General features: G+C 33.0%; 2 protein-coding genes across 2 annotated transcripts; one reads left to right on the forward strand and one right to left on the reverse strand.

The window, feature by feature from the left end:
• On the forward strand, positions 1-4374 carry LOC105318802 (BLOC-1-related complex subunit 6). Its single transcript, XM_066082594.1, has 5 exons — positions 1-642; positions 992-1242; positions 3015-3098; positions 3314-3390; positions 3645-4374. Exons 1-5 carry the CDS (start codon positions 108-110, stop codon positions 3718-3720), a joined length of 1023 nt encoding a protein of 340 aa, XP_065938666.1. The 5' UTR covers positions 1-107; the 3' UTR covers positions 3721-4374.
• Positions 4375-4883: 509 nt separating this feature from the next.
• LOC105318803 (U3 small nucleolar ribonucleoprotein protein IMP4) lies at positions 4884-20304 on the reverse strand. The gene is made up of 9 exons (XM_011416086.4): positions 20204-20304; positions 8342-8450; positions 8040-8123; positions 7559-7668; positions 7195-7327; positions 6531-6685; positions 6160-6254; positions 5370-5446; positions 4884-5185 (listed from the first exon to the last, which is right to left on the reverse strand). The coding sequence occupies exons 1-9, from the start codon at positions 20204-20206 to the stop codon at positions 5073-5075; spliced, it is 879 nt and encodes a 292-aa protein (XP_011414388.1). The 5' UTR covers positions 20207-20304; the 3' UTR covers positions 4884-5072.
• Positions 20305-20453: the final 149 nt, after the last annotated feature.

Raw genomic sequence — 20453 nt, forward strand, 5'->3', positions numbered from 1 at the left:
ATCCACACCCATCTCAATGTGATAATGATAACATAGAACAAAACATTCCAACGGAGAAAGAATTGGGTTGTGACTTTGCCAATAAAAATGATACTGATGGAAACAATATGGAAAGTGGAGTTGTGACAACTGAAGAGACTGAGGATGATACTCAAGGTGGAGGGTCTTTAGAGTCGGAGGATAGCAGTGAAGGGACAGTAGTTACTAAAGTCAAGTACAGGACCTGGCAGAATACCAGCTCAGATAGCTGGGAGTCTGGGAATGTGATTTCTCCCGTAGAAGCAGAAGAGCTGGAAAATGATGCACTGGAACGGGAAAAGCATGATTCCATGCATGAAGGAGAAGATGGGGGAGAGAGAGGAGGATCTGCAGAGGAATTACCAGAGAGCTTGAATCTTTCCCGATCACTGCAACACTACGAGAAGAAACGGAGTCAGAGTGATGGAGTAGCCATTGAGTGTTATAATAATTTGGCTAATATGCCTTCTGGGAAAAAGGACCCAGAGTTTGATAACATCGAGGAGACAATGTTGTCCAAAAGTATGCCGCAAGGAGTTGTTATCAAGAAAGGGGAGTTGTTTGAGTTTGTGGCAGATGATTTGCAGGAGAAAATCAGACAAAGCAGTCCTCTGCCAAAAACTGGTAAACTTATCTGTGTGATGTTGTAATATTTACTATCAGAGCTGAACATTTCCAAAAGCATTACTAGATATATTTTTATGTTTGATTCATTGATCTCTTAAATTTAGGAGAGGGGTATATTTTCAGAATATTTGCAAGCCAAAAGTTTTTAATCTGGAGAGTCAAAAATATAATTGGCCAACATCCACCGACTTTCAAAGGGAAAGGATGCAGATATTGGTTAAATGCATATATGTTTATAATTAATCTTGCCATCATTGAAGTGTTTACTTTTATTTCCAAATATTTCACAACTATTACCATCACAAAATAAGATACCTTTAATAGTACGTCAAATTTTCTGAATCAGAATCCAGTGGATTGAGTAGCCGGACCTCCAGCTGTAGAAGCATTGCCAGTATATCAAGTGGGAACTCCTCGGCCATGGGAGCGTCCTTGACCTCTGAAATGTCAAGGTCACCCAGCAGCCAGTTTCCCCACAGTCCAATCGACATTCCACCTATTGACCCCATGGCAGTGATGGAGTTGGAGATGGCGGCTAAACGAGTGGCCGACAATGTGGACCTACTGATGGGAAACCTCCGGTCAAATCTACACAAGGTGAGAGTTTGCATGAAATCACAGGTACTCTATTCAGTAAAAACATGATTAAATGGAACAGAATTACATAATTTTCAAACTTTGTACACCAAAGTCAGTCAAAGTAACTGGTCAATACACAATGAATGTTGATACTTTGCATAGAATGTAATACTGTAAACATATTATATTTTATAGCGTGTACGATATTTGGCGGAATATGATTTTTGAACAAGTTAGCATAGATTTGATTTAGCGCATTTCTAAATGTAACTTTTTATCTACTTACATATTTTACATTTGGCGACGTACTTGATTTAGCGGGCGCCGTTTTCCACCAAAAATGCTAATTAGAATACACAGCCAAATGTAATACGTTTACAGTAATCAATTCAATTTCATTGGTAATATTTTTACTAATGTGTTAGGAGTTTTTTTAATAAGTATATTAATTTTATTTATAGAAATATTGTATTGTACTGTATACAGTGGTAACAACGTTATTGTTGACAAGCCAATCGTGTTTAATAGTTCATGTAACGTGGGTGATCGTTCGTGTAACGTGCGGGATCGTGCGTGTATCAGGAAAAATAGTTTGCGTTTTTTATCGTGCGTGATCGTGCGTTTTTTTCGTTTTGTAACTTTTTTTACGGAATGTCAGGATTTATTCTTAAAACAACGACAAGTAGTTTTTGTAAAACAATGTGAATTTTACTTTTTTCTCTCTCTTTCGTGGTTAAATACATTTATGAAGTATTTCCACAGCTCATTCAATCCTTTGTTCGGTCGAGTTAGTTTTGCATAATGTTATAGTCAGCCTATATCAAGCATCCATTGTGTCTTCACACATAATTTTAATCATATTAGCAAGAGCGGCACGTTGAATGAAAGCGGTCAAGCTTACCCACTCCCCGTTTTATACTAAACGATTAACCCCAACGTTTTTCTTTCAAATGAGAATTCGATGCGCATTCCTATCTGGTACATTGCGTTAACATTTTTTTGAAATAAAAAAAAATCATAGACGCTTTAAAATTAAAAAAAATAAAAATAAATCAATTATGTACTGTAAACAATGAAAATATTCAATGTGTAAAATCTAAATTCTATGGAACAAGGTAACAAATTTACCCCTATCTCGCATAATCAAATCGTACATAAGGGAACTGGATTACATAAACAGTCAAATTTCGTATAGTTAATGCATTATCTTCATTTTATTTACACTTAAGTTATTATTCGTTATGGAGACAAAAAAAATTAATTTGTGTATAAATCATTTATTTTTTTGGTATAGATGTGTAAATTGTTTACTCGTAAAATATTAAACATATCATTGCTACTGTACATGCCGCTTTTCAATATAACACAAACATAAAGCAATACAAATTAAAGCAATAATTTTTCTTAATGCTTATCTTAAAAATTAATTTTGATTTTGCGTGTTTAATGGTGTAGAATCGTTCGGTTGCGTGTTTTATCGTTTTTGTTCGTGTATCTTGAAAATTCAGTAAGTTAGTGATCGTCCGTGTAACATGATTGATCGTTCGTGTATCGTGCGTGATCGTTCGTGTATCAGAAACGTGCGTGTCGTTTGTCAACAATAACGTTGTTACCACTGTACCTGTATGTACCATGTAACTTCTATTATAATCTTGGACTAGTGAAATTACAATATACAAACTTAAGGAATTATATTTTTCATCAAATATGGATAAGCCTTTGATATTACCAGTATAAATACAATATTCATATTATTGTAAAAGAATTGCATGAATTTGATTTGCTTTCAGATGTCAGCTATCACGGTTGGATGTTTAGATGCCTATAAGAAGTCTGTTGACACTACATGTGATTCGGTTGATAGCAGTATTAAGGTATAAATTGAACTTCCCAGATCTACCGGTACATGTATCAGAAACTGCAGAGAATAAAAATTTTTCAACAGAGGTACAGTATATGCATGTATCAGTACCACAAAAAAAACAGCTCACAGAAATAAGCCAGTCATGCAGTAATCACAGGATTGTATACAGAAATATATGTTATACTAACTAGATGTATATGATATAAATATGTTTTATGATTTCAGTCGATGTATGCTCTTATGGCGAAATGCGAGGAGTTGAGTAAAAGCATGCAGCCTGTGTACCAGCTAGGCAATCAAATGTATCCTTTAAATGATAAAGGGCAAACAATTTATTAAAAGGGAGTACTAAATCGTAAATTTTTGGGTGGTGTTCTCCATTGTCTTTCAGTCCTGTTATCCTTTTGTTAAAAACTCTTTGATGATATAAAACTCAATGATAATATTAGGCTAACCTGTTTTTGATACGTTATCTTCTTTTATTAAGACATTCATATGTATAAAGAGATTACTGTATTATTAATGCATACCCTCATCTTCCTTAATTTGTACTCAGAAAAGAAATCAAGAGACTTTTGGACAGGTTTGAATCCCAGCTTTCAGAAAAAAGTGGCAAAACCAAGACAGGATGATTCTACAGTGCTCGTTACAATGAGAAGTAAACAACATTGGAGTCAACATCCAGTAGCTGTCAGTAAAATCCATCTTCAGTACACAGAGATTACCTGCAGGCCATTAGATTTGACTTTTTGTCCAGTGTTGTTCTTACTTTCAAATAATGCATTCCCAATATTGAAGAACTCATACTTGATAAACTATACATACATGTACAACCAACTACCCACAAGTTTTTTTACACAGTTAAAAAACTGATTGGTTCAATGATGTACTTGGTTGTTTTGATTTTTTTTGTTTTAAAAGTTTAGCCCAGCGAATGTTATAAGAAACAGCTAGGAAGTAAACAAAGTTTCCTTGCAGTAGAAGATTTGATATAAAATTTTGTCAGGACAATATTCCAATACTCTTGCTCAGATATTAATTCAATTAAATGCTATATCTATTTAAAGCATGCTTGTCAATTTGTTTTTGATATTTACTAAAACTAGTGTACATAATTGCAGGGTCATGTGCAATATAATAATATTTTCCTTTTTTTACCAGAAGAGCCTCAGTCATGTTATTTTCATTGTCATGTAACATTGGTGTCTCACTTACCAGGTACCTCATTTTAGGATATATGAAATAAGAGCATACAGTGTATATAAAAATAAAAAGATTTAATTAACAAACATTTTAAGTCTCATTTTATTTTTATACATGTACATAATCATGATGCTGAAGACAGAAATCACAATGTGGGATTTGCTTATTACATTATACATTCTATATGTATATTAAAAAAAAATTAATGATGAAATGATTTCCAAACAAACAGAAGTCTAGCTCACATTCATATCATGTTCAACAGCAAACAATCTGTTTTTTGATAGAAAAAGTGTGCATAATCTGTCAGAATGAAATACATGTATCCATATGGTAGGATTTAGGATATAATGAATATATTCTTCAAACCACCATAAATAAAACTTCATTTAAAATGCCAGCCATTAAAACTGATCTATTAATATGAAACACATCAGCTGTAGAGGGATTTGAAAACAAAAGTCCAATGGATGGATGAATTCCCCTTTTAAGCATTCATGTATCGATCTTCAAATGGGAAATCACCACTTTCCCTAAATTGTCTTCTCATTTCTGCCTTGTAAATTTTTCAAAATTATTTTTCCGAAAGATCCAATTTTTATGTGAACAGTCAACATTAGGATAACACCACTGTACAGTGGTTAGTTGGAACTTGGGTTTCTTTGTAATGTTCATGTATTGTCTTCTCATATCTGCCTCGTAAATTTTTCAAAATCATAACTCTAAAAGTTCCAGCATTTATGTGAACAGTCAACATTAGGATAACACAGCTGTATAGCGGTTAGTTGTCGGATAAGAACTTGCGTTTCTTTGTAGTGTTCATGTATGGCCTGTACACCCATTCTGTGTCAGCTGTGTCTACATTTTCTATGGTACCCAGGATTATCTGGTAAACTGTAACAAAGAGGGAAATAATTAAAAACAAAGTCCTAAGATCTTTAATATGAGGTCGAAAAAAAAAATCACTATAGGACAGAACATCGTAATATCTTTTTTATTATGCAGCCTTATCAGCACAAAGTTTGCTCCAAAAAATGCATAAATTTTTCACTGGATATAAAATTGTGTTAATACTCACTTTTCATTTCAAATCTAGGCCCAACTTCTTGTAGTTCTATATCTTTTCCATTCTCTGTCTTCTTGTACACATGATGCCTGTCATAGGAAATGTTTGGTTGTAATCATTGTATGTATTGATTGTACATTGTATGCACACTTACATGTATCTACATTTATAATAAATTAAATCATTGCATCAAATGTCTTATGACAGGCTTCTCGGATACTATGAGCATGAATACATGTGCATGTACAGATTTACTCTTTAGATAGTCTGACCCAGATTGGTTTGAAGGGAGATAAATATGGTTGACATGAATTCCAAAACTATCTGCCATGACTTTCACCTTTGACCTAGAATCTTAGTTCCCACCATTACAATCACTCTTTATGTAAAGCATGAGCCAGATAGGACCATGGGAAGAGAAAATAAGGTCCAGTATTTTTAAACACATCATTTATCTGTTATTACTTTAACCATTGAACAAGGAATTTGGTTCAAGGTCACTCCTCATCCTCTACCCAGCTGATCTCTGTGGGTCAAATATGACCCAAATAAGGCAAAGGGGAGAAAAAAGTGATTTGGACAGGTGATAATGACACAGAGAGACTGATCACTATAAAGCACCTGCAGGGGTTTTATCTCCGAAATAACAACTGAAGTATAAATTACTATACAGTATCATATAAATTATTGCTGTTTATATAATACTGTGTATACATGTACAAGTACAGCTATTCTATATACAGAAAATATACATACATGTTTTAACATATATCGTAAACTGTCTATCCATTAAAAAGCTTACCTAAATGAAATGAAATCATCATCATTGGCAAATGTAATCACTCTCTTACTTTCCTCCTTAGGGACTGGGAACAAATACTTCAGGATACTCTTCACCTGTGTATCAAGAAATGCATAAAAGAGTTGGAATATTTTGTTCCTTATTTTTCATTTTCAAAATAACATGTAAATTTTTTTTATCTGAATGCATACCATTGTGGGTTTTTTTAATACCAGTATGTCACAAAAGATCTATAATAAAATCTTAGTCTATTCACATAAACAGCTGAATATATACCGGTATGACAAAAATTTCGTCATGATGAAACAACCGACAAGCTTCCCTAACAAACATATCGTATTTCTTCCATGCATTGAAGACAATAATTTTACCCTGTTTCCTAGTCTGGATGAGAAGTTGTGGAAGATGAGATGGGGGAACTGTTCAGACATGGTTCCGACGTCGGGAATATCGTGTCGCATCACCACGTTGGACAGAGTGAAATACGCAGTGGGCCCGAACGGAAGGTGACACACTATGAGGCCGTCTGCAGAGAGAAAGCAGGGTTCATTTCAATATTCAGTCTTGTTTATCAAGTGGAAAATTATTTCTGATAGGTATAATTTGATTAATATCTAGTACGTTATACATGTATATACAACTGCAATTCATGCACATTTTGTAAGTTTGAACAATGTCTGGGGTGCCTCATTCATACTGTATTAAAATGATTACCAAGATGGCATTCATGAAACAATGAGTTTTGCAATCTGTCTAAAGCATAGAGCTCTATTACGCTGTTATGGTACTGTCATGTACTGAGGTCTTATGGCCACACAAAATCTTGTTTCACTTTTGAAGTCCAATTAACAAATAACTTAATAATTTTTTGGTCAAACTTTTCAAAACCACAAGGCATTTATCAAATATTATTTTTCTTTAATATTTTTCTGATCAATTTTTTTAATGGCTTTAACTGATGGAAAAGAAAATCTTGAACAGAGTAAAAATAAGCCTAGAGTTAGATTTATTATATTGTTATATTGATTCACTCACCAGGAACACCTCTGTGTTCATGCAGTAAGATGAGATCGGTCACGTCGTTAGAACGACACGCCTCCACCAGCTGTTTCACCTCGTAGTTACCACGGTTTATTCTCTGGCTGTTCGGGAAAATTAAACGCACCTCCTGGAATTCAAAGACAGCAGATTGAAAATATTTTTTCCGTAATTTGAAGCATAATTTTATCTAATCTTTTTATATGAAAATAAGGACAATATTTTCAGAGTGTACCTAATAGATTAACTTTATGAAAATTAATTTAATAAGAAAAATATTCACAATATATTTTTAATATCCAGTCCCAGACCAAACTTTAAAAATATATATACATGTATATGTAAAAACATTACAAATAACCTTTGCAAACTGTTTGAGTTTAGAGCTTGGATCCCTGGAGGTCGTGATCATGATTTTGGGATCCTCCACACCGGCCCATTTATACTCATCATCCACATGGTTCACTATACCTGTAGTGAGAGAATGAAAAGTAGTACATGTATACAATGGATGTATGTTTTATTTTAGTGTGATGTCAAATTTCCTTTAATAATCAAATAAAATAATACTGATTTGGGAGGCTTCCTTTTTTCAATTATTAATTCAACATGACACCAACTTAAATAAGAAGATATATAATTCTAGCAAAATCTAGATGGTTTAAAGTAATATGATCAGGTACACTCTGGTTGAGAGAAACAGTGATTATGAAATCAGCTGAATAAGCCGATAAACTTTAACAAATCCTTTCCATATGGAGTAGTCTGTATGGTAGCCATGAGTCTGAGTGAGTGTCTGTATTGATCTGTGAGGTAGCCATGAGTCTGAATGAGATACAAACCTTCTCCCCCTGGACCTTCCCAGTCTAAGGTTTTCTGTATGCTTATTGCATCCTTCCTCAAGTCTGATGGGATCTCTTTATTGTCTGAAACAATTCATATCTCCAGTAAATTATCAATTGAAATCTTATAGAAAACATTTCACCTGTAGGTTTTCCTGAACTTTTTTTACAAGTAATATTAAATAATTCTTTCAATCATTTTATAAATTTTAAGATATTTAGTTTTCATCAACAAATTGGGGTAACAATAGTAACGAAATAATGAACATGGCTTTAACACAAAAAATGAAGTCTTTATTTACCATCAAGCACTTGTTTTAGTCTCTGCTTTTTTTCTAGGATTGTTTTGTCTCTGTCTTCGATAGCTTTTCTGTATAGGTATTCCCTCCGCAAACGAGCTTGACGCCTTATCTGAAAATTGAATGATTGAGAAATTTCATATTATACATTGTGCATGTTGTGAGCATCTTCATTTTTCACAGACCTTGTAATATCAATCTCTTCAAAGTTTTATTAAACACATACTTAGAAGACCAGTAATTCATTTTGATAGTCTTTATGGGTCCAGACGACCCCTTCTTAATCATAACTATGAGTCCCAAGCTGAAAAAATGAGTCCATATTTTTTCCATAATGAACAAGTTCTATTTATCTAAACTTACATTCTAAATGATCAAACTAAGAGACAGGCTTAGTGCTTAGTGTTTATCACCACTATCATTTATTTCACATTCTGAATCAGAGTCCCTTCCAGCATTTGTTGTTAATATTAATGTCTGATTAACAGCCACTTGTCTACTTTTTCATAAACTCTGATTAATCTACCCTGGTTCTGATGTAATTTTAGCTTCAAGGTTTTTATTTGGTGGCATCAAGATCAACATCAATTTTCCTGCAGTAATCATTAATCATTAATGGTTAATACATTAAGTGTTGACAAATGAGGTTTCGGAACATTTCGGGCATCAACTAAGTAGGATTAGAAAGGAACGGTGTCCAGGAAAATGTGTATCGGTATTTCTAAATTTGATGCGTCCTTTAGGGTGCACATCATTTGTCCTGAGAATACGGTAATTTGTATGTGTTTCACACAGGACACATGCCAAAATGAATCACTAGATGACATAGAGTTTGATGTTCCAGCCAGTAAGCACTAAACTGGGTTTATGATTTTACTGCGTCAGTTAAATTATATGTATCTTTTGTCTATGACAGAATGACCAGGTAGATTTAATAAAAAAAATTAACAAATTTGGATGGACCAATTATCACAACGAAATCTTATTCAAAACCTTTTTCTCCGTCTTCACCTGATTTATACATTATCCATACACATTAATACTAAAAAGGGATTTATAAACAAAACTATCTCAGGTAGAAAACCCAGTATATACCACAGGCACCTGAATTTTTATCAATCAGTCGCTTAATAAGTCATATATCGAAAAATTATACCCCTGCTATATGTAAAGACACAGTGTATTTACATATAGAAGGGGTAGAATTTTTCGATAAATGACTTATTAAGCGACTGATTGATAAAAAATCCATATATGGCAAGAAAATAGGACTCTGTTTTGAGGTGATACTTTTGTACCCTAGGGTACACTCCTATATCTTTAAGGAGAAAAAGGGTTACAAGGAGGGTACAATGTAAAAGCATTGGAAAATGAAAGTAGCAAATTATTAAAGATACTTGTAGGTCACTAAGGTACAGAGGGTACAGAGGGTACAATGGTAATTTAACGTAATGACTGTATATCCTTACATAATAATCATGATTCTTAACATTAATTCATATATTCCTATGTTATAAACAGAAATATGAAGCTCTATATTTGGGCTTGTATACCCAATGATTATTGAAATCAATTAGTAGTAAAAATACTGTAGGTGCATGTTTTTCTTTTTTGAAATATGTACAAAATCTGTACGTAAATATAGAAATATTCATTTCTTATGACATTTATATTGCAGGCTGTTATTTATGTCCATGGTAATTCATATAAAAGATTTGCTTGGCAATGTGTTTAAAAATTACTGCTGATCTATATTGGAACATCCCTTACCTGAGAGAGTTGGATAAAATAATCCCGGGTAAATTCATAATTAAGGTCATTTCCATGAGTTTTTCAGGATAAACTGTGAGGTCAGTAGCTTTTTTTTTTTTAAAAAAGGGTGATATCCTGAGAGAATATAAACATTTCACTGAGACATGCTTCTCAACAAGTGACATACATGTATCTACATTTATTCTGCATGCAGGTGTTGTCAACAATATGTCTTTGAAGTTTGTATAAAAAAAAGGTGTGAAACTGTGAGTCCTTGCAAATAACATAAAATAGAGTTATACAGGTAAACCATACACATTGGAAAGTCCTTCAGGTGTGAAATGATTAACACCTTGCAATCAACATAGGACATATATATATATACAAGGACACGTATAGCTGGTGTCTTCCCAAAATTCAAAATTCAGAAATTTACACAGGTGACTGGTTTTGGCTAGGTGGGAATGGTGCACAGGTGGTTAGGGAAGGGAGAGAACAAAAGAAATTAATTACAGGTGACCTATAGTCCGTTTTAAAATGACCACAAGTGCTTTGAGAAAATTTTTGGGAATAAACTGTATCATAGTTACAGGCCAAATTAAAATTGTATTCCAGAAAAGTGCTAACACTTAACATGTTTTTTAAAGAAAAGAATTTATATAAACATTCACAATATTTAGCTAAAAAAACCTTTTTTCATATGTTATGTACAACATTAATTTTTATACAATTGAATATTTCTTCAAACGGAAAAGGACATATTACCTAGATTCCATGTTTGCAATTAAATTAAATTATAACAAGTGACATCCCATCTAACTGTTCTTTAGTAAAATGTTGGCACAATTATATGATTGCTAGCTAGTGGCAGTATATGTACACCATTAAGTACTTAATTAAATTAAAGCAATAAAATTATTTTAAATCGTAATGAAGATCATCCTTTCTTGGCCTAGATATATATTGTTTTTACTTTGCAAATTGTAATGAATTATCATCAGCATTATAAATTCAAAGTCGGAAAACTGATCTCATATTTTATTTTATTAATATGAGCAATGGAAAAATATGCTTAACCTGTTTGCTATAGCTAAGTATACATGTATATTTTGAATAAGCACCTTGCCTGGTGCACCTGGGTACAGGACACACCTGTTGTGTATATCTTGTATATTCTGTGTTAGTTCCATGGTTTTTTCTCCAGGTGAACAAACAATAGATTTTAATTAGATATACACAAACATATAAACAAGTCTAGACACACAAGCAGTAAAATTTTATCATGGGAAATAGTGACTTTTTACATACATGCATTTTTTTCCACAGACCTTAAGTCTAGCAGATTTAGCATCTAAAATCAGTATCTATAGAGATTATTAAAATTGAGAAACAAAATGCATTAAAGCCATAACTTGAATAGTACATTAAATCATTTTATACTACTACCAATTCTTTTTTTAAATTTAAACAATATTGAATTATGACATAACAGGATTGGGCCACAGGCACTCTGAAATTTTATTTTTAAATTTGTTTCATAAGATTTTTCCTAAGACACATATTATAAAGATTATATATTAAATAGTATTTAATAGTTTTATTAGCAATGTAAATGCATGTTCAGAGTAACAAGCACCAATTTTGTTTTTTACTGATCAATAAATCTTATTTCTGAGGACATTGTGTATATACAAATAAATTCGTTAAAGACATTTTACAATATGATGATATGATGTTTCATAATTTAAGATAGATTTAAGATAAGTTATAACTCATAGGCGTTGGAACTGGGGGGGGGGGGGAGGGATAGCATCAGAGGGTTCATCCCCCCACTTTTTCTCGCAGCAAAGATAATTGTTCCTAAATTTACCTAAAAAGATGGAAATATTGAGAAGTTGGAGTCATCGGTATACTAGACCCCCCCCCCCCCCCCCCCACACACACGGATTAGGATTTTTTTTTCCTTTTCTTGCTTGTCTAGATTTCTGAGGATTAGTCTAGCCCCCACCCACTCACCCACCCACTTTCAATTTGCTTCTGACGCCACTGTAACTGAATTAGGATATGTTCCTAATTAAGATTTGCTACAGCTGTTTTTACAACTTTTTGGGCACAGACTTATCATAATTAACAGATTAATACTCATATTTAGCTAGGCCCTGCTTATGTCAATTTTTTAAGTCTAAATTTGCATACATGTACCCATCCAGTAAATTCTTTTTTCATTTGATATATACTGTAAATTAAAACTTTTAAAGTAAATTAATTAATGTAAAGCTTAATTAACAAACATTTGAAGAGTAAAACCTGTAAATAATGTGCAGTGTCTACATTCAATGACATCTTGATGTACATTATGTGTAGAGAATTTTATATTTACATTATTGCATGCCTGGCCGTACATGAGTATATTCAGATAAAGAAATCAAATTTATTTGATATAGAGAGATCGAATCCTATTCCTAAGGTTTTTGGTGTCACATCTCTATTTCAAATATAGTTCTGAAAACAATGTTAATTAACATTCACTAGCTAGGATGTATGATATCGACTGCCTATAAAACCAATTGATTAAAAACATTTAAATTGTCGCAGCTACATGTTGCAGCTACATGTTGATTTTTAGTCTAGTACATTTTTTGTCTACTTCTTGGCCCATTTAAATAATCTGTGTTAACTATAATAAGTTCTTAATCCTATATTAAAAAGGCAAATTAGACAATTTAGACTTAAAGGTAGGCCTAGGTGGAATGGAACTTTTGAAATATTACCTCAATGTAAGCATTTTTTTCTTTTGGTATGGTTTACATCAAAGATGGGGGTGTTTTAGGCAAAAAGAAAACGACACAACCAAATTCACCTGATAGAAGAATCTAGGAAGAATTACAATAATTCCGAATGGAACAGCTAGCATTCCTTCGAAGGATCTAGCATTTGATACTCTTAAATCAAATTAAGAGAGCCAGGATTCTTCTATAGCGCTGTAACTAATTCATAGTCTCTGACCTACATCACCTCCACCCCTCCCCCCTCCCTATATAAAATCAAAGTACTGAAGTACTGAAAGCCGGGCTCTTTTGGTGTCATTATGCATATTGTGTAGTAAAGACTGAAAATCTCTCTCTCTCTCTCTCTCTCATGCTTTTGTCGGGATAGCGTCAAAGAGCGACCAAATGTTGTAAGCGGCTTTAAACAAAAATATGTCTCTCTAGTAGAAAAAAGATTAACAGTTGCTGCTTTGAATTTTGCAAGAAGCGTTATATATACAACCCCCATTTTTTCAACGTACAGTAAAGTAGTTCTTGGAAATTCATGCGCATTGTATGTTTCCAAAATGCATAGTCTTGTTTTTAAAACACGTTATTGATAAGAAAACTAAAACAGATAGACAATTCTCTCGAAAATAAAAAAAAAATAAAACAAAATGCCAACACTTTTGACAAAACTTGGCTCTCTGTGTAACTATTTAGTATGGCGGAAGCTTTTACTTTGACGCTGTTTGGTTTTTTGTTTACTTTGCTATTTATAGTAACATTGGCGATTTGCCTGCCTAGAGCCAGGACTCTGCTTTCAGCAGAGCCCGGCTAAAAAATCAAACAGTCCCATCCACCCACAAAAGAAACACCTAAATTTTCATGAAAAAGAAAAGCTTATGGATGGATAGGTCAAATCAGTCAGTCAGTCTGTAATTGCATGAAAGGATTTTTTTGAATATTGTTATCATTCATGTTTTTACCAAACTAACAAAAGACCATGATTTTTTGCATGTATAATTTTAAATCCTTTACGTTTTATATCAAATGTGAATTAACTTATTTAGTCTTTCTCAATCGTACGAAAGCTTGAACTGCTTTGAATATTTTCACATTTCTTCATCATGCAGACATAAATTTATGTTTTGATCCAATTTTGAACAATGCATTTTGATAATTTAAAACGGTCTTGTCTCATGGTTCCTATTCTAGCTGTTTCCAGATACCTGGTACATGTATTTAGTGAACATCTTGAAGCTATAACTGACAGGCAATATGTGACTAGTATTTTCATATACCTGAACCTTTTCTAGTTTATCGGTACACCAAGACCAAACTTCTTCAGCATGCTCTATAGTTATGGACTTACAAAAGATGGTGAAGAAAATATCGAGATTTATTTCCCCAAGAAAAATCATATATTTTATGAAGGCTTTTTTGGGGAAAATAAATCTTCATATTTCCTGATTCAGAAAATTCATGCAATAAACCTTTTTATTCCTATTCTTATGTATAAAAAAAAAAAAAACAAAAAACAAAAAACTATTGTGGCCCCATATATCCTACCCCCCCCCCCCCCCCCCCCCCCCCCCCAGGATGCTACCACACAAGTTACAGCTTTTCTGCCCAGTTGGTTTTGGAGACGATTTTTGAACACTTTTCTCTATATATTTCTATGTTAAAATTTGACCCCCATTGTGGCCCGACCATATCCCTGGGGAACATTTTTTGCAGTATATAGCCAAATGATCTACTAGAATATGATTGGGGATGTCATTTTGATAGGAATCTGAACATGCAGTTTTCAAGATATTTGGTGTTTTCCTGTTTCTTGCAGGGTTTTCTGCATTATTGAGGGATGAAGGCCCGAACTGAGGGCCAGAGGGCAATAAGGGGTACACGGTTCCTCCCTTAGAAAATTTTAAAATTTTACATTGCAGGAGGTGGCATATCTTGGACCTCTCTTGACATATTTGGACCTGTTTTATTTTTTCCCCAATATGTTAATTTGGTTGGGGGTGTTGAAAGACATATCATGGGGTTCATGTTATTAACACCATTTGATGCTTCATAATGACATAAGAAACACGAACATACAATGTTAATGGTTTGGTGGTGGGGATCTCAACAGTTTTCAGGTATTTTCTTGTTTCATGGGGTCACAACAATCCCACAGGGTCATGGCCTACATTATATTGATGAATCATAATACATTCTGCATCTCGAAAACACATGTGTGATGTACACCACATGAAACCCATCTAGCCTAAAGAGCCTAGGCAAGATCAACAGAGCTAGGGCTCGCCAAAATTTGGGTTGTGGGTTTGGGGATTTTTGTGGAATAAGTGGAAAATGTGTATAACATTCTTTATAAAAATCATGATTTTTAAAAACTACCAGAAATAGCATGTGGCCTTTTTTTTTTTTTTTTTTTACTAAAACTGCTACAAGATAGTTTTATTTAGGGGCGAACACTTGAGTGGGTATTGCTGTTTAATGACAACATCTACTGATCTAGTTCCATTTCAAATGAGAATAAAGGTTTATGAAACATTCCCCCAGAGTTTTGACAATTAAGTTTTTTTAAACATAATTTACTTACAGTAATTTACATTGTACATGTAGAATTTGTTTCACACGCATAGTCAAAAGTGTGATCTGCAATATGGAGTCAGAGAGCTAAGAATTTCAAAACTTGAATAAAGTATTCCCAAAGAGTTGTCACTAGCATTTCTTACACAAAGGGCAATAACTCTGGGAGTTTTCAAACTTGCATCTTTTGGTACCATAACTGTTAGTGGACAATTTAATATAAACATAAAATAAGACTTGTTCCATTATTTAAGTCTAATAACAAAAAAGCTATCCTGAGACAAACATAAAAAAGCAAAAAATACTGAAGAATTCTTTCATCTAAAGGCCTTCATGATTAAATGCAAGGTTTTACAGAGAGAGAGAGAGAGAGAGAGAGAGAGAGAGAGAGAGAGAGAGAGAGTTTTGGTGGTATTACTATAATGGGAAACACACTCTGAAAATGTTAAATTTGAAAACATTAATTCAAAGCTCAGCTTAATTCAGGACTATAATTAATTCAAACGTAAAATCTAATGAGTAATTAAATAGAATGAAAGAAGCCAATTTTAATACAATGTAGGAATATATTAATTAGTTAATAAGATTCAGCCATTTGTAACAATGTCACTTAAAGTGTTTTTACAAAAATAAAAAAGTAAAGATATGTACATTATATATTTCTTAAAGAAGAAAAAAATACATTCAGTAATAAAGTAGAGAACAAGGAAAAGGCTATAATGATTAAATGAATGTGACTGCATGGAGATGTATTTTTGAGCTCCCATTGAGATTTAACTCTCAAATCTATAGACTTTAATGATTACAATATCAAATGCTGCATAAAATATTGTTCCCACTGGCCACAAACAATTACATTGTATTTTTTTTTTAAAACAAAGCTTGCAGTTTAGACACTTAGATTAAGACATAAAACTTTAATTAGTGCATTCTGAAAGAGACTTCAAAAGGCCCTGTACACTAGTTGTACATGTATATAGTGGCAAACTGCACAGTAATCACTAATCAAGCAATTATAATTACCATTAATAAATAGAAAGTGTAAATTTTAAAAAATAAAAGGAAGCCAGGTACATATATCATTAGCCCATATATTTAAATTAGTTGTGTTTTGAGACTTTTACAAAAATTTTACTTTTACAAAAAAACTAAAAACATTAAGTCTGGCTAAATTCATTCACAAGCTGAATTCATGGATACACAATTTTCTCCTTTAAATTTTTGAAAACTTGGGGCAGACATCTTTCAATTACTTTCTAAAAAAAAAACAAGTGAAAACCTGTCAATGTGACAGCAAACCGGGTTTTCTTTTGTGTAAACTGTATCCATAATCCATGTCAACCCTTATCCAGTGAAATGGAGTACCCTACATGTATATGCAACATTTTGCCAAAAAATGACTAAGTTCAAAAGCTAGTATTTTTTTCATAAATTATCGGAAATCAAAATCCTAGCAATATGCACACCTCTGATATATGTACAATTGATCTGCAAAAGAACAACTTCCTATCTTGAAAACTGTAGGAGGAGTTATCCGTACAATGAGGGTACCCTTTTGGCAGCCGCCCGCCCGCCAGCCTGCCATTTTCACCATTTAAATAATAGGATTTTTCCGTTGGAAAACCCGGTTAAACATTGTATATAAAGAAGATGGGGGAATAAGATGGCATAAATGGCCATACGGTTTAGTAGTGAAATACAATTTTGAGTTTATTTTTTCCCAATTAAATCTTTTCAAATATATTATAATACAAGTTTGCAAATTAATTAAAGCACAATTCCTAACTATATCCAGATTTTAATATATTTAACAAAAGATAAGAAAAAAAAATATTGCCAGAAAATTTTGCGGTATCAAACCCATCACATAAAAACCCTAGGTATTTAAGGTTAGATTATGTCAGGTACTCTAACCACTGAGCCATTTTAGACACAACAAAGTAGGCTGTTTGAATATTATGTCCGACTTTGACCACAAATTTACGGACTTGTATTATTTTTTCAAAACGTTAAATTTTTGGGAAACAAAATGATATTTTTAATGTATAGTGTGTCATCTCTCCACGTTTTTGTTGATTGAAATCGGTTCATTTTCCAATATTAGTCTATGAGAATAATATGGAGCACAGACCGACTCCATAAAAGAAAATTCCCTGAAGTTCTAAAACATGACAGTATTTGCAGGTTTTGATATGTATACTCCTATTTGAGTCAACATATTCCAAGTATTGAAATAGTTTATAGGTTAAAAATCAATAATATGTAAAATGTATATTGTTTTCAATGATTTTTTACAATAAATATCAGATATATTGATATTTTAATTTTTCAGTAGCTTGTCCGACCATGTATGGGCAATATTACACGCCTTATCCACCTTCTTAGAATGGGATACATTAAACTCCTCTCAAATAGTGTTGTCACTACTGTATACTTTCCTCAGCTTCCTTCATAAAGATTGAATTTATAACTTAGAAGATATAAAAAGTCTGCTAAATTCATGCATGATCTCTCGATCTAAATAGTGTTACAGGTATCCTTAACTATATCCAAGTGTACCCATTGTACCCTTTCCTTTAGCTCATTTTATTTGATTTTTTAACTTAGACTAAAATAAAGACTCCTTAGCCCTTGTATCACTTTCTAATAGTGTTGTAACCTACCCGTATCCAAGTGTACCCTTTGTACCCATTGTACCCTTTCCATCAACTCATTTATTTGATTTTTTAACTTAGAAAAAAATAGACTTCTAAACCCTTGTATCACTTTCTAATAGTGTTGTAACCTACCCTGTATCCAAGTGTATCCTTTGTACCCACTGTACCCTTTCCTTCAGCTCATTTTATTTGATTTTTTAACTAAGACTAAAATAAAGACTCCTTAGCCATTGTATCACTTTCTAATAGTGTTGTAACCTACCCGTATCCAAGTGTACCCTTTGTACCCATTGTACCCTTTCCTTCAGCTCATGTATTTGAATTTTTAACTTAGACTAAATAAAGACTCCTTAGCCCTTCTATCACTTTCTAATAGTGTTGTAACCTACCCGTATCCAAGTGTACCCTTTGTACCCATTGTACCCTTTCCATCAACTCATTTATTTGATTTTTTAACTTAGAAAAAAAATAGACTTCTAAACCCTTGTATCACTTTCTAATAGTGTTGTAACCTACCCTGTATCCAAGTGTACCCATTGTACCCACTGTACCCTTTCCTTCAGCTCATATATTTGATTTTTTAACTTAGAAAAAAAAATAGACTTCTAAACCCTTGTATCACTTTCTCATAGAGTTGTAACCTACCCTGTATCCAAGTGTACCCATTGTACCCACTGTACCCTTTCCTTCAGCTCATGTATTTGATTTTTTAACTTAGACTAAATAAAGACTTCTAAACCCTTGTATCACTTTCTCATAGAGTTGTAACCTACCCTGTATCCAAGTGTACCCATTGTACCCACTGTACCCTTTCCTTCAGCTCATGTATTTGATTTTTTAACTTAGAAAAAAAATAGACTTCTAAACCCTTGTATCACTTTCTAATAGTGTTGTAACCTACCCTGTATCCAAGTGTACCCATTGTACCCTCTGTACCCTTTCCTTCAGCTCATTTATTTGATTTTTTAACTTAGAAAAAAAATAGACTTCTAATTCCTTGTATCACTTTCTCATAGAGTTGTAACCTACCCTGTATCCAAGTGTACCCATTGTACCCACTGTACCCTTTCCTTCAGCTCATATATTTGATTTTTTAACTTAGACTAAAATATAGACTTCTAAACCCTTGTATCACTTTCTAATAGTGTTGTAACCTACCCTGTATCCAAGTGTATCCTTTGTACCCACTGTACCCTTTCCTTCAGCTCATTTATTTGATTTTTTAACTTAGACTAAAATAAAGACTCCTTAGCCCTTGTATCACTTTCTAATAGTGTTGTAACCTACCCTGTATCCAAGTGTACCCATTGTACCCACTGTACCCTTTCCTTCAGCTAATTTATTTGATTTTCTAACTTAGACTAAAATAAAGACTTCTAAACCCTTGTATCACTTTCTCATAGTGTTGTAACCTACCCTGTATCCAAGTGTACCCATTGTACCCACTGTACCCTTTCCTTCAGCTCATTTATTTGATTTTTTAACTTAGACTAAAATAAAGACTTCTAAACCCTTGTATCACTTTCTAATAGTGTTGTAACCTACCCTGTATCCAAGTGTATCCTTTGTACCCACTGTACCCTTTCCTTCAGCTCATTTATTTGATTTTTTAACTTAGACTAAAATAAAGACTTCTAAACCCGTGTATCACTTTCTCATAGTGTTGTAACCTACCCTGTATCCAAGTGTACTCTTTGTACCCACAGTACCCTTTCCATCAGCTCATTTATTTGATTTTTTAACTTAGACTAAAATAAAGACTTCTAATCCCTTGTATCACTTTGTCATAGAGTTGTTACCTTTTCTATAGCTGTTTAAAGTTGATTCTCTAAAATCCTTCCTGACTCCCCTACTTTCAGTTTTAGTAGAAATATATAGTGTACCCTGTTTGTAACTTTTAACGCATGTTTTATATAGTGGTGTACCCTTGGGTACAAAACTATTACCTTAAAACGCAGTCCTAATTTCTTGCCATATCTAAAAAAATCCAAGTGCCTGTGTATATACTCAGGGACGTATATACTAACATATACCCTGATATTTTCAATACTTGCTGAATTAAAGATTAAACTAACAGTTTCACTGACATTTGAATATGTTGTATACGTTACCATTTTATTATCCGTGAATTAAAGACTAGAAAATTCACATTTCTTTGAGAAAGTTAAAACAACGTGTTCTACAAGAGGAAGTAAGTATCACTTGCTAAAATTAAAGGAGTAAAGAGTAAATTTATGTATTCCGGATTTTCTTTGATTTTATTTTTAAGTAAATTTGAATTCGATTTTAAATTATCTTTGCAAAGAATAAAAAAAAAAGACATCTCACATACATCATTTTGTGCAAGAAACGTACATGGCT

Source organism: Magallana gigas, chromosome 4, assembly GCF_963853765.1.
Source record: "Magallana gigas chromosome 4, xbMagGiga1.1, whole genome shotgun sequence".
NCBI classification, from domain to species: Eukaryota; Metazoa; Mollusca; class Bivalvia; order Ostreida; family Ostreidae; genus Magallana; species Magallana gigas.

Excerpts from the sequence above, each read along its gene's own strand:
- LOC105318802 (XM_066082594.1), top strand. The coding sequence starts at position 108 with ATGGAAAGTGGAGTTGTGACAACTGAAGAGACTGAGGATGATACTCAA. Across the intron at positions 643-991 it reads CAGTCCTCTGCCAAAAACTG|AATCCAGTGGATTGAGTAGC; the intron begins GTAAACTTATCT and ends TTTCTGAATCAG. Across the intron at positions 3,391-3,644 it reads TACCAGCTAGGCAATCAAAT|AAAAGAAATCAAGAGACTTT; the intron begins GTATCCTTTAAA and ends ATTTGTACTCAG.
- LOC105318803 (XM_011416086.4), bottom strand. Across the intron at positions 8,124-8,341 it reads ACTAAAACAAGTGCTTGATG|ACAATAAAGAGATCCCATCA; the intron begins GTAAATAAAGAC and ends GAATTGTTTCAG. Across the intron at positions 5,447-6,159 it reads GATGATTTCATTTCATTTAG|GCATCATGTGTACAAGAAGA; the intron begins GTAAGCTTTTTA and ends TTCCTATGACAG.